This window comes from Scyliorhinus torazame, chromosome 18 (genome assembly GCF_047496885.1).
Source record: "Scyliorhinus torazame isolate Kashiwa2021f chromosome 18, sScyTor2.1, whole genome shotgun sequence".
NCBI classification, from domain to species: domain Eukaryota; kingdom Metazoa; phylum Chordata; class Chondrichthyes; order Carcharhiniformes; family Scyliorhinidae; genus Scyliorhinus; species Scyliorhinus torazame.
In genome coordinates this window covers 20340028-20360271 of record NC_092724.1, presented here as the reverse complement: position 1 = coordinate 20360271, position 20244 = coordinate 20340028, and the positions used below count along the sequence as shown (strand labels likewise).

At 50.0% G+C, this 20244-nt stretch overlaps 1 protein-coding gene across 2 annotated transcripts in view; it reads left to right on the top strand.

The window, feature by feature from the left end:
* The window catches only part of arrdc2 (arrestin domain containing 2), a 37333-nt gene that overhangs the window by 6800 nt on the left and 10289 nt on the right, over positions 1-20244 (top strand). Inside the window, exon 1 of one of the 2 annotated variants that reach the window (XM_072482326.1) lies at positions 17110-17510. The exons of the other annotated variant lie outside the window; for it this stretch is intronic. Coding sequence (XP_072338427.1) covers positions 17237-17510 — 274 coding nt within the window. The 5' untranslated portion in view covers positions 17110-17236. Of the gene's footprint in view, positions 1-17109; positions 17511-20244 lie in introns of those variants that run through there. 2 annotated transcript variants of the gene reach the window in all.

Sequence of the window (20244 nt, the reverse complement as noted above, 5' to 3'; positions counted from 1 at the left end):
GGACAATCAGCCAATGGAAACTGTCGCTCAGGGAGAGACAGGAAAATGTAAACTGTAACTTGGAGTGAGTCCGGGCCCCTGGAAACAATATCCCGGGGCGAGACCGGGCCCCTGGGAACAATATCCCAGAGAGAGTCCGGACCCCTGTAACAATATCCCAGAGAGAGTGCGGACCCCTGGGAACAATATCCCAGAGAGAGTCCAGACCCCTGTAACAATATCCCAGAGAGAGTGCGGACCCCTGGGAACAATATCCCAGAGAGAGACCAGACCCCTGTAACAATATCCGAGAGAGAGTGCGGACCCCTGGGAACAATATCCCAGAGAGAGTCCGGGCCCCTGTAACAATATCCCAGAGAGAGTGCGGACCCCTGGGAACAATATCCCAGAGAGAGTCCGGGCCCCTGGGAACAATATCCCAGAGAGAGTGCGGACCCCTGGGAACAATATCCCAGAGAGAGTCCGGGCCCCTGGGAACAATATCCCAGAGAGAGTCCGGACCCCTGGGAACAAAATCCCAGAGAGAGGCCGGACCCCTGGGATCAATATCCCAGAGAGAGTCCGGACCCCTGGGAACAAAATCCCAGAGAGAGGCCGGACCCCTGTAACAATATTCCATAGAGTCCGGATCCCTGTAACAATATCCCAGAGAGTCCGGACCCCTGGGAACAATATCCCAGAGAGAGTCCGGACCCCTGGGAACAATATCCCAGAGAGAGTCCAGACCCCTGGGAACAATATCCCAGAGAGAGTCCGGGCCCCTGGGAACAATATCCCAGAGAGAGTCTGAACCCCTGGGAACAATATCCCAGAGAGAGTCCGAGCCCGTGTAACAATATCCCAGAGAGAGTCCGGACCCCTGGGAACAATATCCCAGAGAGAGTCCGGGCCCCTGTAACAATATCCCAGAGAGAGTCCGGTCCCCTGGGAACAATATCCCAGAGAGAGTCCGGGCCCCTGGGAACAATATCCCAGAGAGAGTCCGGACCCCTGTAACAATATCCCGGGGAGAGTCTGGGCCCCTGGGAACAATATCTCAGAGAGAGTCCGGACCCCTGGGAGCAATATCCCAGAGAGAGTCTGAACCCCTGGGAACAATATCCCAGAGAGAGTCCGGACCCCTGAAATAATATCCCAGAGAGAGTCGGGGCCCCTGGGAACAATATCCCAGAGAGAGTGCGGACCCCTGGGAACAATATCCCAGAGAGAGTCCGGACCCCTGTAACAATATCCCAGAGAGAGTCCGGGCCCCTGGGAACATTATCCCAGAGAGAGTGCGGACCCCTGGGAACAATATCCCAGAGAGAGTCCAGACCCCTGTAACAATATCCCAGAGAGAGTCCGGGCCCCTGGGAACAATATCCCAGAGAGAGTCCGGACCCCTGTAACAATATCCCAGAGAGAGTCCGGACCCCTGGGAACAATATCCCAGAGAGAATACGGGCCCCTGGGAACAATACCCCAGAGAGAGTCCGGACCCCTGGGAACAATATCCCAGAGAGAGTCCGGGCCCCAGGGAACAATATCCCAGAGAGAGTCCGGGCCTCTGGGAACAATATCCCAGAGAGAGTCCGGGCCTCTGGGAACAATATCCCAGAGAGAGTCCGGACTCCTGTAACAATATCCCGGGGAGAGTCCGTGCCCCTGGGAACAATATCCCAGAGAGAGTGCGGACCCCTGGGAACAATATCCCAGAGAGAGTCCGGACCCCTGGGAACAATATCCCGAGGAGAGTCCGGACCCCTGGGAACAATATCCCAGAGAGAGTGCGGACCCCTGGGAACAATATCCCAGAGAGAGTCCGGACCCCTGGGAACAATATCCCGGGGAGAGTCCGTGCCCCTGGGAACAATATCCCAGAGAGAGTGCGGACCCCTGGGAACAATATCCCAGAGAGAGTCCGGACCCCTGGGAACAATATCCCGAGGAGAGTCCGGGCCCCTGGAACAATATCCCAGAGAGAGTCCGGACCCCTGGAAACAATATCCCAGAGAGAGTCCGGACCCCTGGTAACAATATCCCAGAGAGAGTCCGGCCCCCTGTAACAATATCCCAGAGAGAGTGCGGACCCCTGGGAACAATATCCCAGAGAGAGTCCGGGCCCCTGGCAACAATATCCCAAGGAGAGTCCGGGCCCCTGGTAACAATATCCCAGAGAGAGTCCGGCCCCCTGTAACAATATCCCAGAGAGAGTCCGGGCCCCTGGGAACAATATCCCAGAGAGAGTCCGGACCCCTGGGAACAATATCCCAGAGAGAGTCCGGATCCCTGGGAACAATATCCCAGAGAGAGCCCGGATCCCTGTAACAATATCTCAGAGAGAGTCCGGGCCTCTGGGAACAATATCCCAGAGAGAGTCCGGACCCCTGGGAACAATATCCCAGAGAGAGTCCGGATCCCTGTAACAATATCCCAGAGAGAGTCCGGGCCTCTGGGAACAATATCCCAGAGAGAGTCCGGACCCCTGGGAACAATATCCCAGAGAGAGTCCGGACCCCTTGGAACAATATCCCAGGGAGAGTCCGGGCCCCTGGGAACAATATCCCAGAGAGAGTCCGGGCCCCTGGGAACAATATCCCAGTGAGAGTCCGGATCCCTGTAACAATATCCCAGAGAGTCCGGGCCCCGGGAACAATATCCCAGAGAGCCCGGGCCCCTGGGAACAATATCCCAGGGAGTGTCTGGATCCCTGTAACAATATCCCAGAGAGTCCGGGCCCCTGGGAACAATATCCCAGAGAGCGTCCGGGCCCCTGGGAACAATATCCCAGGGAGTGTCTGGATCCCTGTAACAATATCCCAGAGAGTCCGGGCCCCTGGGAACAATATCCCAGAGAGCGTCCGGGCCCCTGGGAACAATATCCTTGGGAGAGCCCTTGCCCCTGGGAACAATAACCCAGAGAGAGTCCGGGCCCCTGGGAACAATATCCCAGGGAGAGTCCGGACCCCTGGGAACAATATCCCAGGGAGAGTCCGGGCCCCTGGGAAGAATATCCCGGGGAGAGTTGCGTTGGGCGGGGCCCTGGGGACAGTATCCCGGGAGGAGTCGGAGGCCCATGGGAACAGTAACCCGGGGAGAGTTGGGGATGGGATGCCCTGGGAACAGTTTCCCAGGGAGAGTGGGAGGTCCCTGGGAACAATATCCCGCAGAGTCGGGGGGTCCCTGGGAACAGTACCCCGGGGAGAGTCGGGGGGAGAGTCAGGGGCCCCTGGGAACAGTATCCCAGGGAGAGTGGGGGCGGGGGGGGAACACCCTCTGGGTACAGTACCCCGGGGAAAGTTGCGGGCCCCTGGGAACAGTATCCTGGGGAGAGTGGGGAGGGCTGGCAACAGCATGGGGAGGGGGGGGGGTGCTGGGAACAGAGGGGGGCGGGGGAGGGGGCGGGTGGGGACTGTACCCCTTCCCAGTATGTCAGCCTGGAAAGTGAGCGGTAGATTTGGGAATTGGGGAAGGAAGCACTGATTAGCAATGAGACAGGATGCCGCCAGCAAGCAACTGGAACAAGTTAAAATGCTGCCTTTAAAGGTCTTTCATCGTTTTCGGGTTTCAGTTTTCTTTCAGCCATGAGCTTGCGCAAGGTTTGCGGAAAGAGACTTTTCTGACGGGGCGATATCAGAGCAATTTTGAGAAGAGTTAGGGCCGCCATTGAGAAGAGGGTGAACTATTCTGGCAACATCACCAGCCCTTTCTGACTTGTCTTCGAACCCAGTCACCAATAGACCGAAATAATCCCTGGGGGGTGGGGAGTTGGTAGAATCACATCTTTGGAGTTGGGGGGGGTAAATATTTGGAAAGGTGGGTGTCATTTCAGTTTGCCCATTTGCTGTGTTAAAAGTGGTCATTATTAAACATTCCAGATGTGCTCATGTCTCATAGGCTTTCGTTCAGGAAGAGGAGTCCTTTGAAATCAAGGCAACCTGGGGTTGCCATGGTGACGGTCAATGATTGACAGGTTTGTGAAGCCTGTTGAGTCCACCTTCCCCCCCACCCAGTTAAAGGAGGAGTTTTCTCTTTCAGATCTCCTGCCCAACCCAGAAATAAACAAGTTGTTTTTTTCCCCATGAAATCGTCAACCGATTTTTACCCAGTCGCTTAGAATGTTTTTTATGGAGAGGGGGTCGACGTCCCAAAGTTCTCCGCAGCCAATCAAACACTTTATGTTTTGTACTGTGCAATTAACACACAGGAAGATCCCACAAACTGAAATGCAACAACCACCAGGTGGCCTGTTTTTAGTCATGTTGGTTGAGGGATAAACAATGGCCGGGACACCAGGGAGAATTCCCTTGGGTCTTCGTTAAAATACTGTCCTACGATCCTACTGTGTCCACCTGAGAGGGCACCCGCGGCCCCAGTTTAACATCTCTGCCAAAAGGTGCAGCACTTCCTCAGCTGAATGCAAGCAGGAGGAGCCCGTAGATCACAGTTGTTTTCAATCTCAAAACATTTAAACTGTGGTAAATTTGCATTAACATGAGGAACACGGTTTTTGCCTGTGAGGCAATTGAGTATCCCATCAATCACTCCCAGGGCAAGGGCGGCATGGTGGCACAATGGTTAGCACTGCTGTCTCACAGCGCTGAGGACCCGGGTTCGATCCTGACCCCGGGTCACTGTCCTTGTGGAGTTTGCACATTCTTGCTGTGCAGACGCATGGGTTTCCTCCGGGTGCTCCGGTTTTTTCCCACAGTCCAAAGATGTGCAGGTAAGGGGGATTGGCCATGCTAAATTGCCCTTAGTGTCCAAAAAAAAAAGGTTAGGTGGGGTTACTGGGTTACGGGGATAGGGCGGAGTTATGGGCTTAGGTAGGTGCTCTTTTCAAGGGCCGGTGCAGACTTGATGGGCTGAATGGCCTCCTTCTGCTCTGTAAATTCTATGTAACTATGCTCTTACGCAATGCCCTCTGTGGTGAATTGCTGCCTGACAGTTGTGCCTGACACTGTCACCAATGGCCACTGGCTTGAGGTACCAGGGTGCACCACAATGTGTCTGGAACTCAGTCGCAGCAATAAAACATTGTCTTAAAGAGGGGACACGTGAAAATTTGTGAAGCAGGATTGAATTTGGTACTATAATATCTTGTCATAGTCTAACCTCCTTCCTTTCATTTGCATGGAGTGATCAGTTACAGGTATTGGTATTGCCTGTCAGGTCTTGCACACAACCTTGTTTACCAGATTCTCAGGTGTGGTTGAGCTGTGTGCAAAATGTACAGGTGTTAGAGCAGGAATCTGTGACAGAACTGATCATAGATGTGTTCTACACCCCAGAGTGGCAAACATAATCACTGGTAGAAAACTGTCATGGACTGCCAGGGCACTGTCTCTCTCTCTCTCTCTCAACAGTAGAAACCCCATCATATTCTCTGACAGTCTATCTCCCAGTCTCACTCCCTTTCTCTATTTTGCTCTCTCTCTTTCTCTATCTCTCTTTTGCTCTGCACTGCCTCATGCACTCTTTTTCTTACTCCCTCCTGTCTCGATCTGTGGCTCTCTTGTTCTCGGTCTCTCTTGTTCTCGGTCACTTTCTCACTCACTATCTCTCTTTTGTTCTCTGCATCTCTCTCTCTCTCCCGAGTCCTCTGCTTCCTTATCACTGAATCAGTTGTTGACTTGCGGGGGGGGGGGGGGGGGTGGGAATGGGGTCTGGCCTGAGGGGTTGTGAACACTGAGAATCAGACAGAGGACATTATCCGCGACGATTTCGGAAAACAAGGACTGGAGCCTGGATTGATTGCAGGGTCATGACTGGTTGGTTGGCAGTACAGCAACTCTGAGACATGTTTTGTTGACCTGCGCATCAACAGCAGCCCTTTAATCCCATTACAGCAACCCTTGTGTTGAAGACTCCTCTGACCCTGACTCTAACTCACTGGTTGTGGGTGGTGGGCTGGTTTGGGGTGAGATTTAATGGAGGTGTTCATAATTGTGAGGAATTTGACCGCGTAAATAACGAGAAAATGTTTACACTGGTGGGATAATCAGTAACCAGATGACCGGCAGACTAAAGGTAATTGATAAAGATAAGCAGAAAGCAAATGAGGAGAATTTTGTTTGCACAGTGAGTTGTTGTGACTGGGTAGGCGCTCCCTGAATGAGCAGTGAAAGCAGATTCGATAGGAACCTTCCAAAGAGAATTGGATAATTGTTTGAGAAAGGAGAAATTTGCGAGGTTACATGGGTAAGAGCAGGGAGAGTGAGATTAATTGGATAGTTCCTTCAAAGAGGCAGCACAGACATAAAAGGCAGAGTGTATTATGGAATCCCTACAGTACTGGGCAACACGGTGGCGCAGTGGTTAGATTCGATCCCGGCTCTGGGTCACTGTCCGTGTGGAGTTTGCACGTTCTCCCCGTGTTTGCGTGGGTTTCGCCCCCACAACCCAAAGATGTGCAGGGTAGGTGGACTGGCCACGCTAAATTGCCCCTTAGTTGGAAAAATGAATCGGGTACTCAAAAAATTTTTTTTTAATGGAATCCCTACAGTACTGAAGGAGGCCATTCGGCCCATAAAGTCTGCACCAGCCCCTGCTCCGATAGAGCACCCTGCCGAGGCTCAATTCCCTGCCCCTATCCCCGTAACCTTCGGGCAATTTCAGCACGGTCAATTCGCCTAACCTGCACATCTTTAAACTGTGAAAGGAAACCAGAAAACCTGGAGGAAACCCACGCAGACACGGGGAGAACGTGTAAACTCCACACAGACACCCACCCGAGGTCAGAATCAAACCCAGCACCCTGGTGCTGTGAGGCAGCCGTGCTACCCACTGTGCCACCGTGCCGCCCTCCTCCTGTGCTGTAAGATTCTACTCTTATGAATAGAAGATCTGAGGACAGCACGGCGGCGCAGTGGTTAGCGCTGCTGCCTCACGGCACCGAGGACCCGGGTTCGATCCCGGCCCAGGTCACTGTCCGTGTGGAGCTTGCACATTCTCCCCGTGTCTGCGTGGGTCTCATCCCCACAACCCAAAGATGTGCAGGGCAGGTGGATTGGCCTCGCTAAATTGCCCCTTAACTGGGGAAAAAAAGAATTGGGAACTTTAAATTAGAAAAAAAGAATGGAAGATCTGTTACCTCAAGAATATTTGGTTCATTGTCACACAGAGCGGGGAAGGTCACAAGTTTGGACTCCTGCTCTGTGCTGAGCTCATCAATCAGAAACCAGGCAGTTCACAGGAATATTAAAATGTTCTCAGCATTTATTTGACTGGAGCGAGTAAAACTCAACCTGGGTCCTGATCGCAGTTGTGTGACTCAACTGGGAAATTTACATGTCTGGAAGAGCACACAACGGGGAGGATAAAAGTGAAGCTGTGCTGCTCCAGTAGCCAAAGAGCTTGCCTGGTGGATTGGCCGTGATAAATTGTCCTTAGTGTCCAAAATTGCCCTTAGTGTTGGGTGGGGTTGCTGGGTTGTGGGGATAGGGTGGAGGTGTTGACCTTGGGTAGGGTGCTCTTTCCAGGAGCCGGTGCGGACTCGATGGGCCTCCTTCTGCACTGTAAATTCTATGATAATCTATGATTAATCTAGGACAAAGGTTCGGCACAACATCGTGGGCCGAAGGGCCGGTTCTGTGCTGTATTTTTCTATGTTCTATGAATTCACCCAGGAACAGTAGTCAATTGGACAGCGTGCCACTCAGTCAGAGCTGGCATCTTCAGGAGGGGAAGGGAGGGGATGGGAAGGTGGTGAGCGTGACAGCTCCCTAACTCCTTCCCACAGGTTGATTATCGGCAAGCAGTAGCGGGGGGGGATCCTCTTCTTCTGGGATTGTGGGAAGGAATAGTTGCGAAAATGTAGCTGAATGCTAGAGGAATGGAGTTGCAAAGCACAGAAGGTATGTTTCACACGAAGTTCTGGATGCAATGGCATAGTGTTGTCACCACTGGATTAGTAATCCAGAGACACAAGGTAATGCTCTGGGACCCAGGACAAGGGACTCGGGTTAGAATCCCACTGTGGCAGATGGTGAGATTTAAATTCAATAAAATCTGGAATTAAAAGTCTAAAGGTGACCCTGAAACAATTGTAAATTTTTGTTAAATCCCTTCTGGTTCACTAACGTCCTTTAGACAAGGAAATCTGCCGTCCTTACCTGGTCTGGCCTACATGTGGCTGACTCCAGACCCACAGCAATGTGGTTGACCCTTAAATGCCCCTGGAAATGGTCTGGCAAACCACTCAGTTCAAGGGCAGTTAGGGATGGGCACTAAGTGCCAGCCCAGCCAGCGATGCCCATACTCGTACTGAACCTTGGTCACACTTGGACAGTTCTGGTCACGATATTTACCAAAGTTTGCCCTTTCAGATGGATGGAAAGATCCCATGACAACTATTTGGAGAACAGAGGAGTTATTTTTACCTCTCAAATAACATTAGAAAAGCACAAGTATCTGGTCATGGGCACTTTGCTATTTCCCGGATCTTTCGGCACACAAATTTGCAATTGTGTTTCCGACAGTGACTGCACTTCAAAAGTCGTTCATTGACTGTAAAGTGCATTGAGGCACCCTGAGGCCATGAAAGGTGCTATATAAATGTAAGTCTGTCCTTTATACCTGGTGTTAATTGAGGGGCTCTTCATGTAAGGATATCCTGGATCCCGCATCTCCGATTAAAAGATTAACACCTTCCTGAGCAATGAGGTTTATATTCCTGGAACAAAGTGGGTGCATTTGCCCCGGATGTCTCTCCCTCCGCAAGGACATTGACCAGCGTTGCGCTCTAGTCTACACCTGTGGAGGAGTTCCAAAATGTGTGACTTCTCCCCTTCCTCAGTCGTCCCTTCCTCAGGAAGGTAGGAACAGGAGGAGGCCATTCAGCCCCTCGAATGTGTTCCACCATTCAAATTAGATCTTGACTGATCTGCCCCTCACTGGCCTTGATTGTGTACTCCTTAATGTGCTCATCGAAAGAGTTCCAGATTCACATGGTCAATTGTGTGTGCGCGTGTTGGGGGGGGGGCGATGATTGTTTCCTGATTTCATTGCTAAACAGGCGAGCTTTAATTTAGTAATCTTATCCCTTCCCTCTGGGCTCTCAAAATCCAACTTAATGGCACATGATCTTATAAGTGCTCATCTGTTTCTTTTGATTTGAAATCTAATGGTGTCCCCAGATTGTTAACATTCCCCAGGGAGCCTGGCTGTGACTGGCCATCATCATTTACAGGAAGTCAGCAACGAGACTATACCCAGAATGCTTTGCAAGCAGCACAGGCCCACTGTGTACGGAGCCGCACTAATTATCTTCTCGAACATCAGCATGACTCACAATTCGAGTCTTCGTTGAATGGGCAGCAGAGATTCATGTCACTCAGCCCATTTGGTCAATGTTGTTGTTTAAGCTCCTTGTGTGCCTTGTCCCACCCTACTTCACCTCACCCCATCACCATATCTTTCAATTCTTTCTCCCTCGTGTGTTTATCCATCTTTCCCTTAAATGTATTTATACTATTCACCTCAACCATTCCCAGTGGGAGCGAGTCCCACATTTTCATGTCAAGAAGTTCCCCCTGAATTCCTGATTTTAATAAAATTGTTTATGACCCCCTAGTTTGGTCGTCTTTACCTTTAATACTCTTTTCATGATTTTAAAGACCTCTCATAGGCCACCCTCTGTTCTCAAGAACTTGGCCATCAGCCTGTTCAATCTTTCCTGATAGTTCTTTTTTTTAAATGATTCTTTTCAATTTTACCAAATAATACTGAAAATTTTTATTTTTACAAATCCACAAATACAAACGTTTCAGGAAAAAAATACTAAAAAGACTACAAACCCACATAACCCACACCCTGCTCCCCCTTCCCAACCTTCCCTCCCCCCAGTAACTGACAGTGATTCGTTCTTTAAAAGAGGCAATGAAAAACCACCACCTCCGGTAGAATCTTTTGACCGACCCCCTCACGGGGTATTTAACCTTCTCCAGGAGAAACTCCATTAGGTCCTCTAACCATGCTGAGGTGTTGGGTGGGGTTGGGGACCTCCATCCCAGCAGAACCCGCCTCTAGGCAATCAGAGAGGCAAAATCAAGACCCCCCCCCCCCCCGGCCCCCCAACCTGGTCTGCAGCCCCTGGAGAATCCGACGCTCCAAATATCGCGACTAGAGGACAGGTCTTCAATTCGGCATTCAGAATCGGCGACATGGTGCGAAAGAAGGACACCCAAAAGCTGGTAAGTTTTAGACAGGACTAGAACGTGTGTGCGTGCGATTGGCCGGGTCCCCAGAACAACGCTCACATCTATTGTCCACCTCCGGGTGAGAAATCGCCCATCTTCGCCTTAGTCAGATGCGTCCTAAACACTACCTTTAGCTGGATCAAGCCCAGCCTCGCACACAAGGACATGGAGTTCACCCTGCGAAAGGCCTCACTCCACACCTCGTCATCTACTACAGACCCCAGCTCCCCCTCCCACCTTGCTTTCATCCCATCCACTGAGCCCACTTCCTCTTCACAGGATCTGCCCATAGATGCCAGATGTGCTCCTCCAACCCCGCCAGCAAAAGGACCCTTTCTGTAAGAGACGATGGCGGCGCCTTGGGGAAACAAGTCCCCTAGTCTCTCCAGCCTTTTCCTTCCTCGTTCCCCAAACAAGACGTCGAGCTTCGCCAGCTCGAACAGGTGGTTGGTACAAATAGGGGCCAACTTGAACAGAGGCCTGAGTTTAAAATGTTGCCACAACAAGACGGATACGACCACTGGACTTGTAGAATATTTTGTTGGCGAAAACAGGAGCAAAGCTGTCACCAGTGGGCCCAACCCAGACCCCTTACCTGGCCTTGCCTCAACCTGTGCTCAAGTGACTTGCCCCTGGGTCACTAAACCGAATCAGCACTTTTCTCACATTACCCAACCTTTGCAGATCAGACTTGACCGTACTCACCAGGCTGACCTAGTTCAATTTATGGAGCTTGGCCCAGTCCTGGGCCTCTCGGGCACCTAGATACCTGAAGCTTGCTCCGGCAAGGCGAAAGGGAATCACCCCCGGGTCGGCTCCCCTCCCTTGGGTCCACTGGAAAATACTCACCTTTTCCCAAATTCAACTTATGTCCCGAAAAAGACCCAAAGCTCTTCATCAGCTCCGTTATATCGCCCATGGTGGGGACTGGGTCGTCACATCAAGCAACGTATAGGGATACCCTACGCTGCACCCACCCCCTTATTAACCCTTTCCACTTTCCTGAAGCCCTCAAAACCATAGCCAGGGGCTCAATCGCTGATATAAATAGGAGGGGAGACATCGGACACCCCTGTCTCGTTCCCCTACCCAATTGAAAGTACCCTGAACTCGGAGTATTTGTACACACGCTAGGTGAGGGGGCCTTATATGACAGATGTGTCTATCAAACAAACTTTGGTCCAAGACTACGCCTCTCCAAAACTGGAAACCGATACTTCCATTCCACCCTATCAAATGCCTTCTTGGCATCGAAAGACACCACCACCTTAGGATCAGGCCCCACAGGACCAGTCGCTGGACATTAGACAATAACTGCCGACCCTTAACAAATTGCGTCAGATCTTCACCTATCACTCCAGGGAGACAAGGCTCTAACGTCATCGCAAGCACTTCAGCCAATACCTTGGCATCTACATTCAACAGCGAAATAGGACAGTCCAATGAAATCGATGCCTGTACCAGTGTCATCAGAAGGGAGCCCAGGGTCAGTGAGTCCTTAAACATGTCCAACTGCAACGGGACCAACTGTCCAGCAAACGTCTTCTAAAACTCCACTGGAAACACATCCAATCCCGCGACCTATCTGTTTGCATCTGCTCCAAAGCTGCTAAGTCTCCCTCGGGTCCTAGAAAAACCTCCAACTCTTTCCGCTCCTCCTCCCCCACCATCGGAAATTCCAGACCCTCTAAAAATGCCAACATACCCGAACCCCCACTGTTACCTCCGACCTGTAAAGATTCCTATAGAAAACCTCAAACGCTCTGTTTACTCTATCCAGGGCAGACACCAGCTTGCCGTTCGGGTTCCTGACCGGAATGGTCCCCGGGCGGCCGCCTGCCACCTCAACCGGTGAGCCAGGAGACGCTGGACCTCTCCACATATTCCTAAATAAACCCCCTTGAACACTGCAACACAGCCTTATCTGTAGACAGCAGATCGAACTGCGTCTGCAGTTTCTTCCTATTCGCAGGAGCTCCGGGGTAGGGTCACTCGAATACTTGCTGGTCCACCTCCAGAATATCTAACTTCTGGTGCTTTTCCCTTACCTCCCTATGTGCGCCTTGTATGATATAATCCACCCCCTCTGATAACCACTTTCAAAGCCTCACACAGCTTGGAAGGAAGAGACAGACCCATCCTCATGAAACCTTACATATTCATCTATAGCTTTAACAATGTGCCCACAAAACCCCATATGCGCCAGTAGCCCCATGTCCAACCTCCATGCCGGACGTTGTATAGGGCCCACCTCTATAACCAGGGCCACCAAATGCGGAGCATGGTCCAAAATGACTATAGCCGAAAAATCTGCTTTCCCCACTGTGTGGGAAGAAGAGACCTTCCCGTCAAAAAAAAGTCTTTCCTGGGTCCTGAGGGATAGGATTTATGATCATTTGGAAAGATGCAGCTTAATCCAGGATAGTCAGCACGGATTTGTGAGGAGTAAGTCTTGCCTCACAAGTTTGATTGTATTCTTTGAGGAGGTAACTAAGTACATAGATGAAGGTAGAGCAGTTGATGTCGTATACATGGATTTTAGTAAGGCGTTTGATAAGGTTCCCCATAAGGTCAGCTCATGCAGAAAATAAGGAGGCATGGCATGGAAGGAAATTTGGCCGATTGGATCAGTAACTTGGCTATCACATAGAAGACAGAGGGTGGTGGTAGATGGTAAATTTTCATCCTGGAGCCCAGTCACCAGCGGTGTACCACATGGATCAGTGCTGGGTCCTCTGCTATTTGTGATTTTTATCAATGACTTGGATGATGGAATTGAAGGTTGGGTTAGTAAATTTGCTGATGACACCAAGATTGGTGGAGTAGTGGATAACGTGGAGGGCTGTTGTAGGCTGCAAAGAGACATTGATAGGATGCAGAACTGGGCTGAAAAGTGGCAGATGGAGTTTAACCCTGATACGTGTGAGGTGATTCATTTTGGTAGGACAAATTTGAATGCGGATGACATGGTTAATGGTAGGGTCCCTCACCCGCAAATGGGTCTCCTGTAAAAGAACAACATCTGCCCTTAAATTCTTCAGGTGAGAGAAAATTGTTTACCTCTTCACTGGACCCCCAACCCCCGCACGTTCCACATGATCAGCCTGATCGGGGGTGTGTCCCCCCCCCCCCCCCTCGGAGTCAGCCATTTACACCATGAAGGATTATCCCACATCCACTCCAAATACCTAGGCCCACCCAAGATGGCCGCCAATTCCATCCAAAAGGTGAGACAAAGACAAAACCCTAATCACTGTCGGAGAAATAACCCTCTTCGAACCCCCTCCCTTCATCCACTTCACCACCCCCCATGAATCTTCTGAACACCTATTTCCTGATGGCTCTAACCTCCAAGTCCTGTTCCTATTCTTTTTTTAAATAAATTTAGAATACCCAATTCATTTTTTTTCCAATTAAGGGGCAATTTAGCGTGGTCAATCCACCTATCCTGCACATCTTTGGGTTGTGGGGGTGGGACCCACGCAGACACGGGGAGAATGTGCAAACTCCACTCGGACAGTGACCCGGGGGCGGGATCGAATCCGGGTCCTCGGCGCCATGAGGTAGCAGTGCTAACCACTGAGCCATCGTGCCACCCCTCCTGTTATTATTCTAATAACTCTTTTGTGCACCTTCTCCAGCACTTTATCATCTCCTCCAAAAAGACGGCACCGCCCTCAAAATGCAGCACTCCCTCGCAGGTAGTGTCAACCTAAATTATTGGGCTCAAACCTCTGAAATGAAGCCTGATTCGGAAGACAGAGTACCGCCCACTGGAACTTCCATGGTCGCCTCTCTCCTAAACCTCACTTGGATCGTCTCTTTTCATGGGAGAGACTGGACAATGAGCACTTGTCAACCAATTGTTTGACTACAAGGGCTTCACAACGGACTTAATCCAGATGTTGCCCCATGTATGAACATGAGCAGAGGCCATTAAACATCGATCAGGAGCAGGGAGCCTGGCGGATTTTTCCCACACCACCAATCCTCACCCAGTACAGGGGTACAAGCCAATGGTAGCAACCTCAAGTACACTCGCAGGTGAGACCTGCGAATGAGCCGTGGGGTCTTTCTAGATGGGATGGATCAAGATCGTGGGGCGGGATTCTCTCAGCCCGGGGACGGGACGGAAAATTCCCGCGACCAGTGCGAATCGCGCCACGCCGCCCCAACGGCGGCAAACATTCTCCGCAGAGCGGAGAATCGGCACTATTAACACCGGCGTGGTTGGCACGGCGCCGGTCAAGGGCCGTTTTACGCAGCCGGCCGCCGAATTTTGGGCCGGGATGGGCTGAGCGGCCGTCGTGGAAACGCCGAGTCCCACTGGCGCCGTCCACACCTGCCCTCAGCTGGCGGGAAATCAGCGTTGAAGAGTCGGGTAGAGGCCTGTGGGGGGGGGGGAGGGTGGGTCTGACCCCGGGGGGAAGTCTCTGACGTGGCCTGGCCTGCGATTGGGCCCATTGATCGGCGGGCCGGCCTCTCTGTCTCCCGGCCTCCTTTCTTCCGCGCGGGCGCCTGTACTCCTGCGCCATGTTGCGTCGGGGCCGGGGCCGACAAGGGAGACACATGCGCAGAAATCGCGCCGGTGGGCCTTCGCATGCGTGGGTTCGTGCCGGACCAACTACGCGCATCCCCCATTCCGCGGCCGGATCAGCAGCTGGAGCGGTGTGGACCACTCCAGTGCCGTGCTGGCCCAATGCTGATCCTGGGGCCGTGTTGATGCCGTCGAGAAACGGGACGGCGTTTCTGACGGCGTCAACACTTAGCCTCAGGATCAGAGAATCCCGCCCAAGATATTTGCACTAGTTCTTAGATGGGGTTGGGGAATAAAATTTACATGTTGGAAAAGCAGTTTGCATATCCCTGATGTAAACCACTCCTAGGCACTAAGCTCTGGAATTCATAGAATCCATATAATCCCTTCAGTGCAGAAGGAGGCCATTCAGCCCATTGAGTATGCACCGGCCATCTGAAAGGGCACCCTATCTAGCACCACTCCCCCGCCCTGTCCCCATAACCCCATATAACCTGCACCACCTTGAGACACTAAGGGGCAATTTAGCGTGGCCAATCCACCTAACCTGCACATTTTTGGACTGGGAGGAAACCGGAGGCCCGAGGAAACCCACACAGACAGTGGGAGAATGTGCAAACTCCACACAGCCATCCAAGGCTGGAATTGAACCCGGGTCCCTGGCATTGAGAGACAACAGCACTAACCACTGTGCCACCATGCTGCCCCTTTTGGGACAGATTCATCCACACAAGAGGTGGTATAAATTCGATGGGCCGAATGGCCTCCTTCTGTACTGGGATCATTCCAGGACACAACTTCTCTATCCTCCACAATGCTCCCTTTTCCAACCGAGTTAATGGCCACTTATCCTCAAACCTGTAACAAAAGCAAAGTACCATAGGGTACTTTTCTACTTGATAATGCTCCTGTGAAATGTCAAAATCAGATATCTAAATGTAAGTTGTTATTTAAGGGAGCTTTTTGAATGCAAATGCTTGCATTTAAAAAAAAAACTTTATCCCAATGCCACCAGATGGCAACAGCGCTCAAGCCCCTGAGCCTGACTTGCACCGATTTGGAAAGTTAGAGAGACATTGACATTTTCATTGATGCAGTATCCCAGAGCAAGGAACCAAACTGAGCTACAATGAATTGTTTTAAAGTGCAGGCACTGGCTTTGTGCTGTCAGATCCCGTGTAGGCGGGCGTGGGCAGCCATTTTGTGCACAGGAAGATCTCACGAACAGCAAACCCGGTGAACAATCGAGCTTACTTTTCTGCTAAGTTTCAATTGAGGGAAAGATAGATGTTCGCCGCAATGAAACTGCCCCGTGCACCTCAATGCCACTTAAAACCAGTGGAACAGGCTCACGTGAAACTGAGCTATTAACACCCCGAAGTTATCAAAACTCTCCTGAATATAAGCTCATTCAGGAAAACAATTAAACTTTTTTATTCATGGTCCCACATTTCATGATCAGCGATTTAAAAATCTGACAGCATTCATTAAAAAAAAAAGCAAAACTCAAGTGTAGTCTGGCAGACGTTTGTTCCAAACTAATGCTATTTTGCAAATGCCTTGTTCTGTCCAGGAATGACATTTTTTAATCTACTTCAGCGAATTTAATTAGCAGAGGAATCCCTCTGGGAGAGGAGGAAAACTTGGAAATGCAGTTTGCAAGTTTGTTTTCCATTAAAAGTTGCATAACTTGACTTGTTGACGTTTTTTTTTTAAGGAATGAGAAAGTTTACAAGCGAAGTATTTGTTCAGAAACATTTTGGAACTGCCCTCAAAAGATAATGCCACCAAGATATCTCGAGTGAACCCACTTTTTAAAACATTATTCCAATATTTTTGAAATCAATATTTGAAGTTCAGGAGCAAAAAGAAAAGCCCTTGTGATTTGAAGTTGAGTAGTGTTTGGTTTGCAGTTACAAGGGGATAAAAGTTGGGGAACTTTTCTTGAAGTTGAGGAACTTTTCCTGAAGTTGGGGAACTTTCCTCAAAGTTGTTGATTTGCCTTTGTGCTGGGTGATTTTAGGTTTCTTTATTGTACCCTATTTGTTTTCCTGCTGGCTGGAATCTCTCGTGATGTTTTCCTTCCAATAGGCGGGGAGATTTATGTCTCTCAAGCCTGACTCCGGCTTAACGCGTTCCCTTCTCTGTTTTTAAGAAAAACAAGCGAGGTGGGTCAGCCGAGCCCGGGCGCATGCGCGCTGCCACTTGTTTTTCTCTCCCGGGGAGCTGTCCATCATCGAGGTCCCGCCCTCTTCCCTCCCCTGGGCTGCCATTGGACGGCGGCGAGGACGGCCCGCCGCCCTATTGGCCGGCTCCGCTGTCAATCTCCGGCCAGCCTGCCACAGTCTGAGGAGTCGGTGCTATTTAAAGGGGCAGCCACACCGCAGCCAGGGTGCAAGACGCTGCCTTGTCTTATCGATTGTTTCCCCGAGTGCGAGTCGCCAAGACTGCTCCGGCAACTTCCAAGTTCCGTTTATTTTTTATTGATTTATTTTTATTTTTAAATAAAGAAAAGGGAAAAATGATTCTGGATAAGTTGAAGAGGTTTTCAATGGCGTTGGACAGCCCAGACCCCAGCACAGTGCCAGTTTACAGCACTGGGGATGAAGTGTCAGGGAAAGTTGTCCTGGAGCTCACTGGTGCAATGAAGATCCAGTCCTTAAAGCTGCACGCAGAGGGCTATGCCAAAGTGCATTGGACTGAGTCTAGGAGTGCTGGCTCTAGCACTGCATACACCCAAAACTACAGCGACGAAGTGGAATATTACAACAAGAGGATAAATATTCTCCAACTAGGTCAGTATCCCATTGTCACCTGTCTTTCTAACTTAGTGGCATCTTGCTTTGAGAGGAGAGCGATTAGATTTGACCGAGGTTCTGAGAAACTATTTTCAAAGGGCATGCATGCACAGTCACAGGTTGAATGGCTTCCTCCAGTACTATTTTATTCTCTAATATGAAGTTGCAAGGCGAAGAGAGAGAGAGACAGGAGCTATAATGCGACAAACTTATCAGCTGGAAATCAGGGCAGCAATCACAACTCTTCTACTGTCCTGTTTTCGTAATGACCCATGGTGTTTCATTGCAATGATGTGTTTTAAAGATTCCCTGATATTGAGACTCTTGATTGCTGGGCTGGTTACAGTGTGATACTGATTCTTTCACAGAAGTTGCAATAACCTTTCTCTGAGAACAGAAAATTAGTTTCATTTTCATTTTGACCAGATTGTGAATCTATCCATTTAAAAGCTGTGTGTGTTTGTTATGTAACTTTTTTGAGTTACTAAATTGTACAGCATGTACCTTCAGTGATTGGGACATTTTTAGTGTTCTGATTTGAGTTGAATCCTGGGACTCTGGTTGCTGCTCCCATCGCTCAGCTTTTGTCACCGTCCAAGTGCCCTTTCTAAAAAAAATTTTTAACTGGTTTATGAAGACAAATTATTCTCCTGTCTCACTGTGCTGTTTGTCATACTGTTCACTGTAAACTCTGCTGGCTGGTTTATTTCAACCAGTTCTGTTCCTGCTGCCTTTGTTTAAACATCTTGCTGTGACCCTGTCTGCCTCTCCTTGTAACTGGCTCTGCACCTGCCCACCTTTTGGACAGGAGGGTGGGCAGTCTGAACATCGAAAGAAGTTATGAAATGTGCATTAAGGGGCTTTACCGTTTAAGGTTTTTGAGAAGATAAATGTTATGAAGTTACTGGACTTTTTCTTCCCTGCTTCTGATCCGAGACCTGCTGTTTTAGTGCCAATTTTGATTTCCACTGGGTGTAAAATTTAAAGCAAGGTTGATCTCTCGCTCTCGACATGACAGCAGAGAAAGTCAACATTTCAGCTGGAAACAAAAGTAGCAGAGTTAAGGAACAGAGGAGAGGGACTCACAACAAATATAAAAGTAGTGATCATGAGGCTATTGTCGCGATTGATTATTTTCCACTTCAGAGTAACGTTCACGCCATCAGGGTGGCAGCACAGTGGTTAGCCCTGCTGCCTCACGGCGCCGAGGTACCAGGTTCGATCCCGGCTCTGGGTCACTGTCCGTGTGGAGTTTGCACATTCTCCCCGTGTTTGCGCGGGTTTTGCCCGCGCAACCCAAAGATGCGCAGGTTAGGTGAATTGGCCACGCTAAATTGCCCCTTAATTGGAAAAATGAATTGGGTATTCTAAACTTGTATTTAAAAGAAAACATTCATGCCAACACAATGCAAAATATTTGCCAATCTTACTGGAGAATCCTTTCCCACTTTACTTTCTGGATTGAAGAAATTGATAACCTAATCTTTGCATTTAGATAGAAACGTGTCCCGTCCTTGCAGCCCATGTCGACCGTCTGGGCAGCGGGTTATCCTGTAGGTATTGGGGCAAGTGAACAGTTTGTATCTGCATATTGTGAACAAATACAGGCATGCCTCTTCTTTGACAATTAGTCATTGTATAGGTGTCATCGATCGAGGGGGAGATAATTTCTAAGGCAGACAAATTGATAAGAGAGCGGAGGGCTCGCTGGGGCCAAGCGCTCAGCTCTGTTGAGACCTAGGTTCAAAGTATATAAAGCGGATTAAAGCCCCAAATACTAAACTCCTAGATCCCAAAGCAAAGATCTTTTTCATTTCATTTGTCCCTTGGCTCTGGTGTTTTACCACCGAATAAGAGCTGTGAATAATTCTCTCTGCTTCCTCTCGGCTGCGTTGGTTTTGAAGCTGATAGTGACCCCAGCTCTCCTCCCACCCCTGCCTCCCATCAGCACCTTGGCTGAGATAAGCCAATCCATTGCAAAGCTGGGATCTTGCTGATCCGGGACGCTCCATTGCACAGGGTGTTTACAGATTCACACCACCACACTGTGTCATGGGAGCTCACAAAACCCTCTTGTTAGCCCATGCCCCCCCCCCACTCTCCAAACCCCCTGCGAGCTCTGGCCATGAGCTGTACACTTTTGAGGCCTGTCGGAATGATAACGTGAGGATCCTCACGCTATTTTCATCCAGCACTTGCCCCAGGGTACACATAGGTACAAAAACAATGACATCACCATCCTGCCAGACTGCTAATCAACTTGTGAATCCTTCACACTGCACTCTCTAAGGAAAAGAACGCAAAGCAACAAAAGCAAACACATGGCATCATTTTAGTCCCCGGTTTCACCTCTTCTCCCACTGGTGGAAAACCAGCCCCCCCCCCCAGCTTACACGGAATGCTGCTCAAAAGGTTTCTGCCTCCCAAGTTCCATATCTCTCGACATCAGTGTTGAAGACAAGACTCATCGCATTTCCCCAACGCTAGCGCCCATTCTATACTTCTCTCTCCTTCAACCTTCCTTCTACAAGTTTTGAGAAGTCAAAACCTGGGGGTCACCTAACCAAAGCCATTCGATTCTCCTCATCGTCCTAAAACCTCTTTACAGCCTGGTATCCTTCAGCTGTTCCCCTGACAGTAAGGTGATAACACTGATAATAATAGTGTTGTCGTTCTTCAGATTTGTGGCTGACCCATCACCCAATTGTGTCGCTGCCACTTGGGCAGAGGT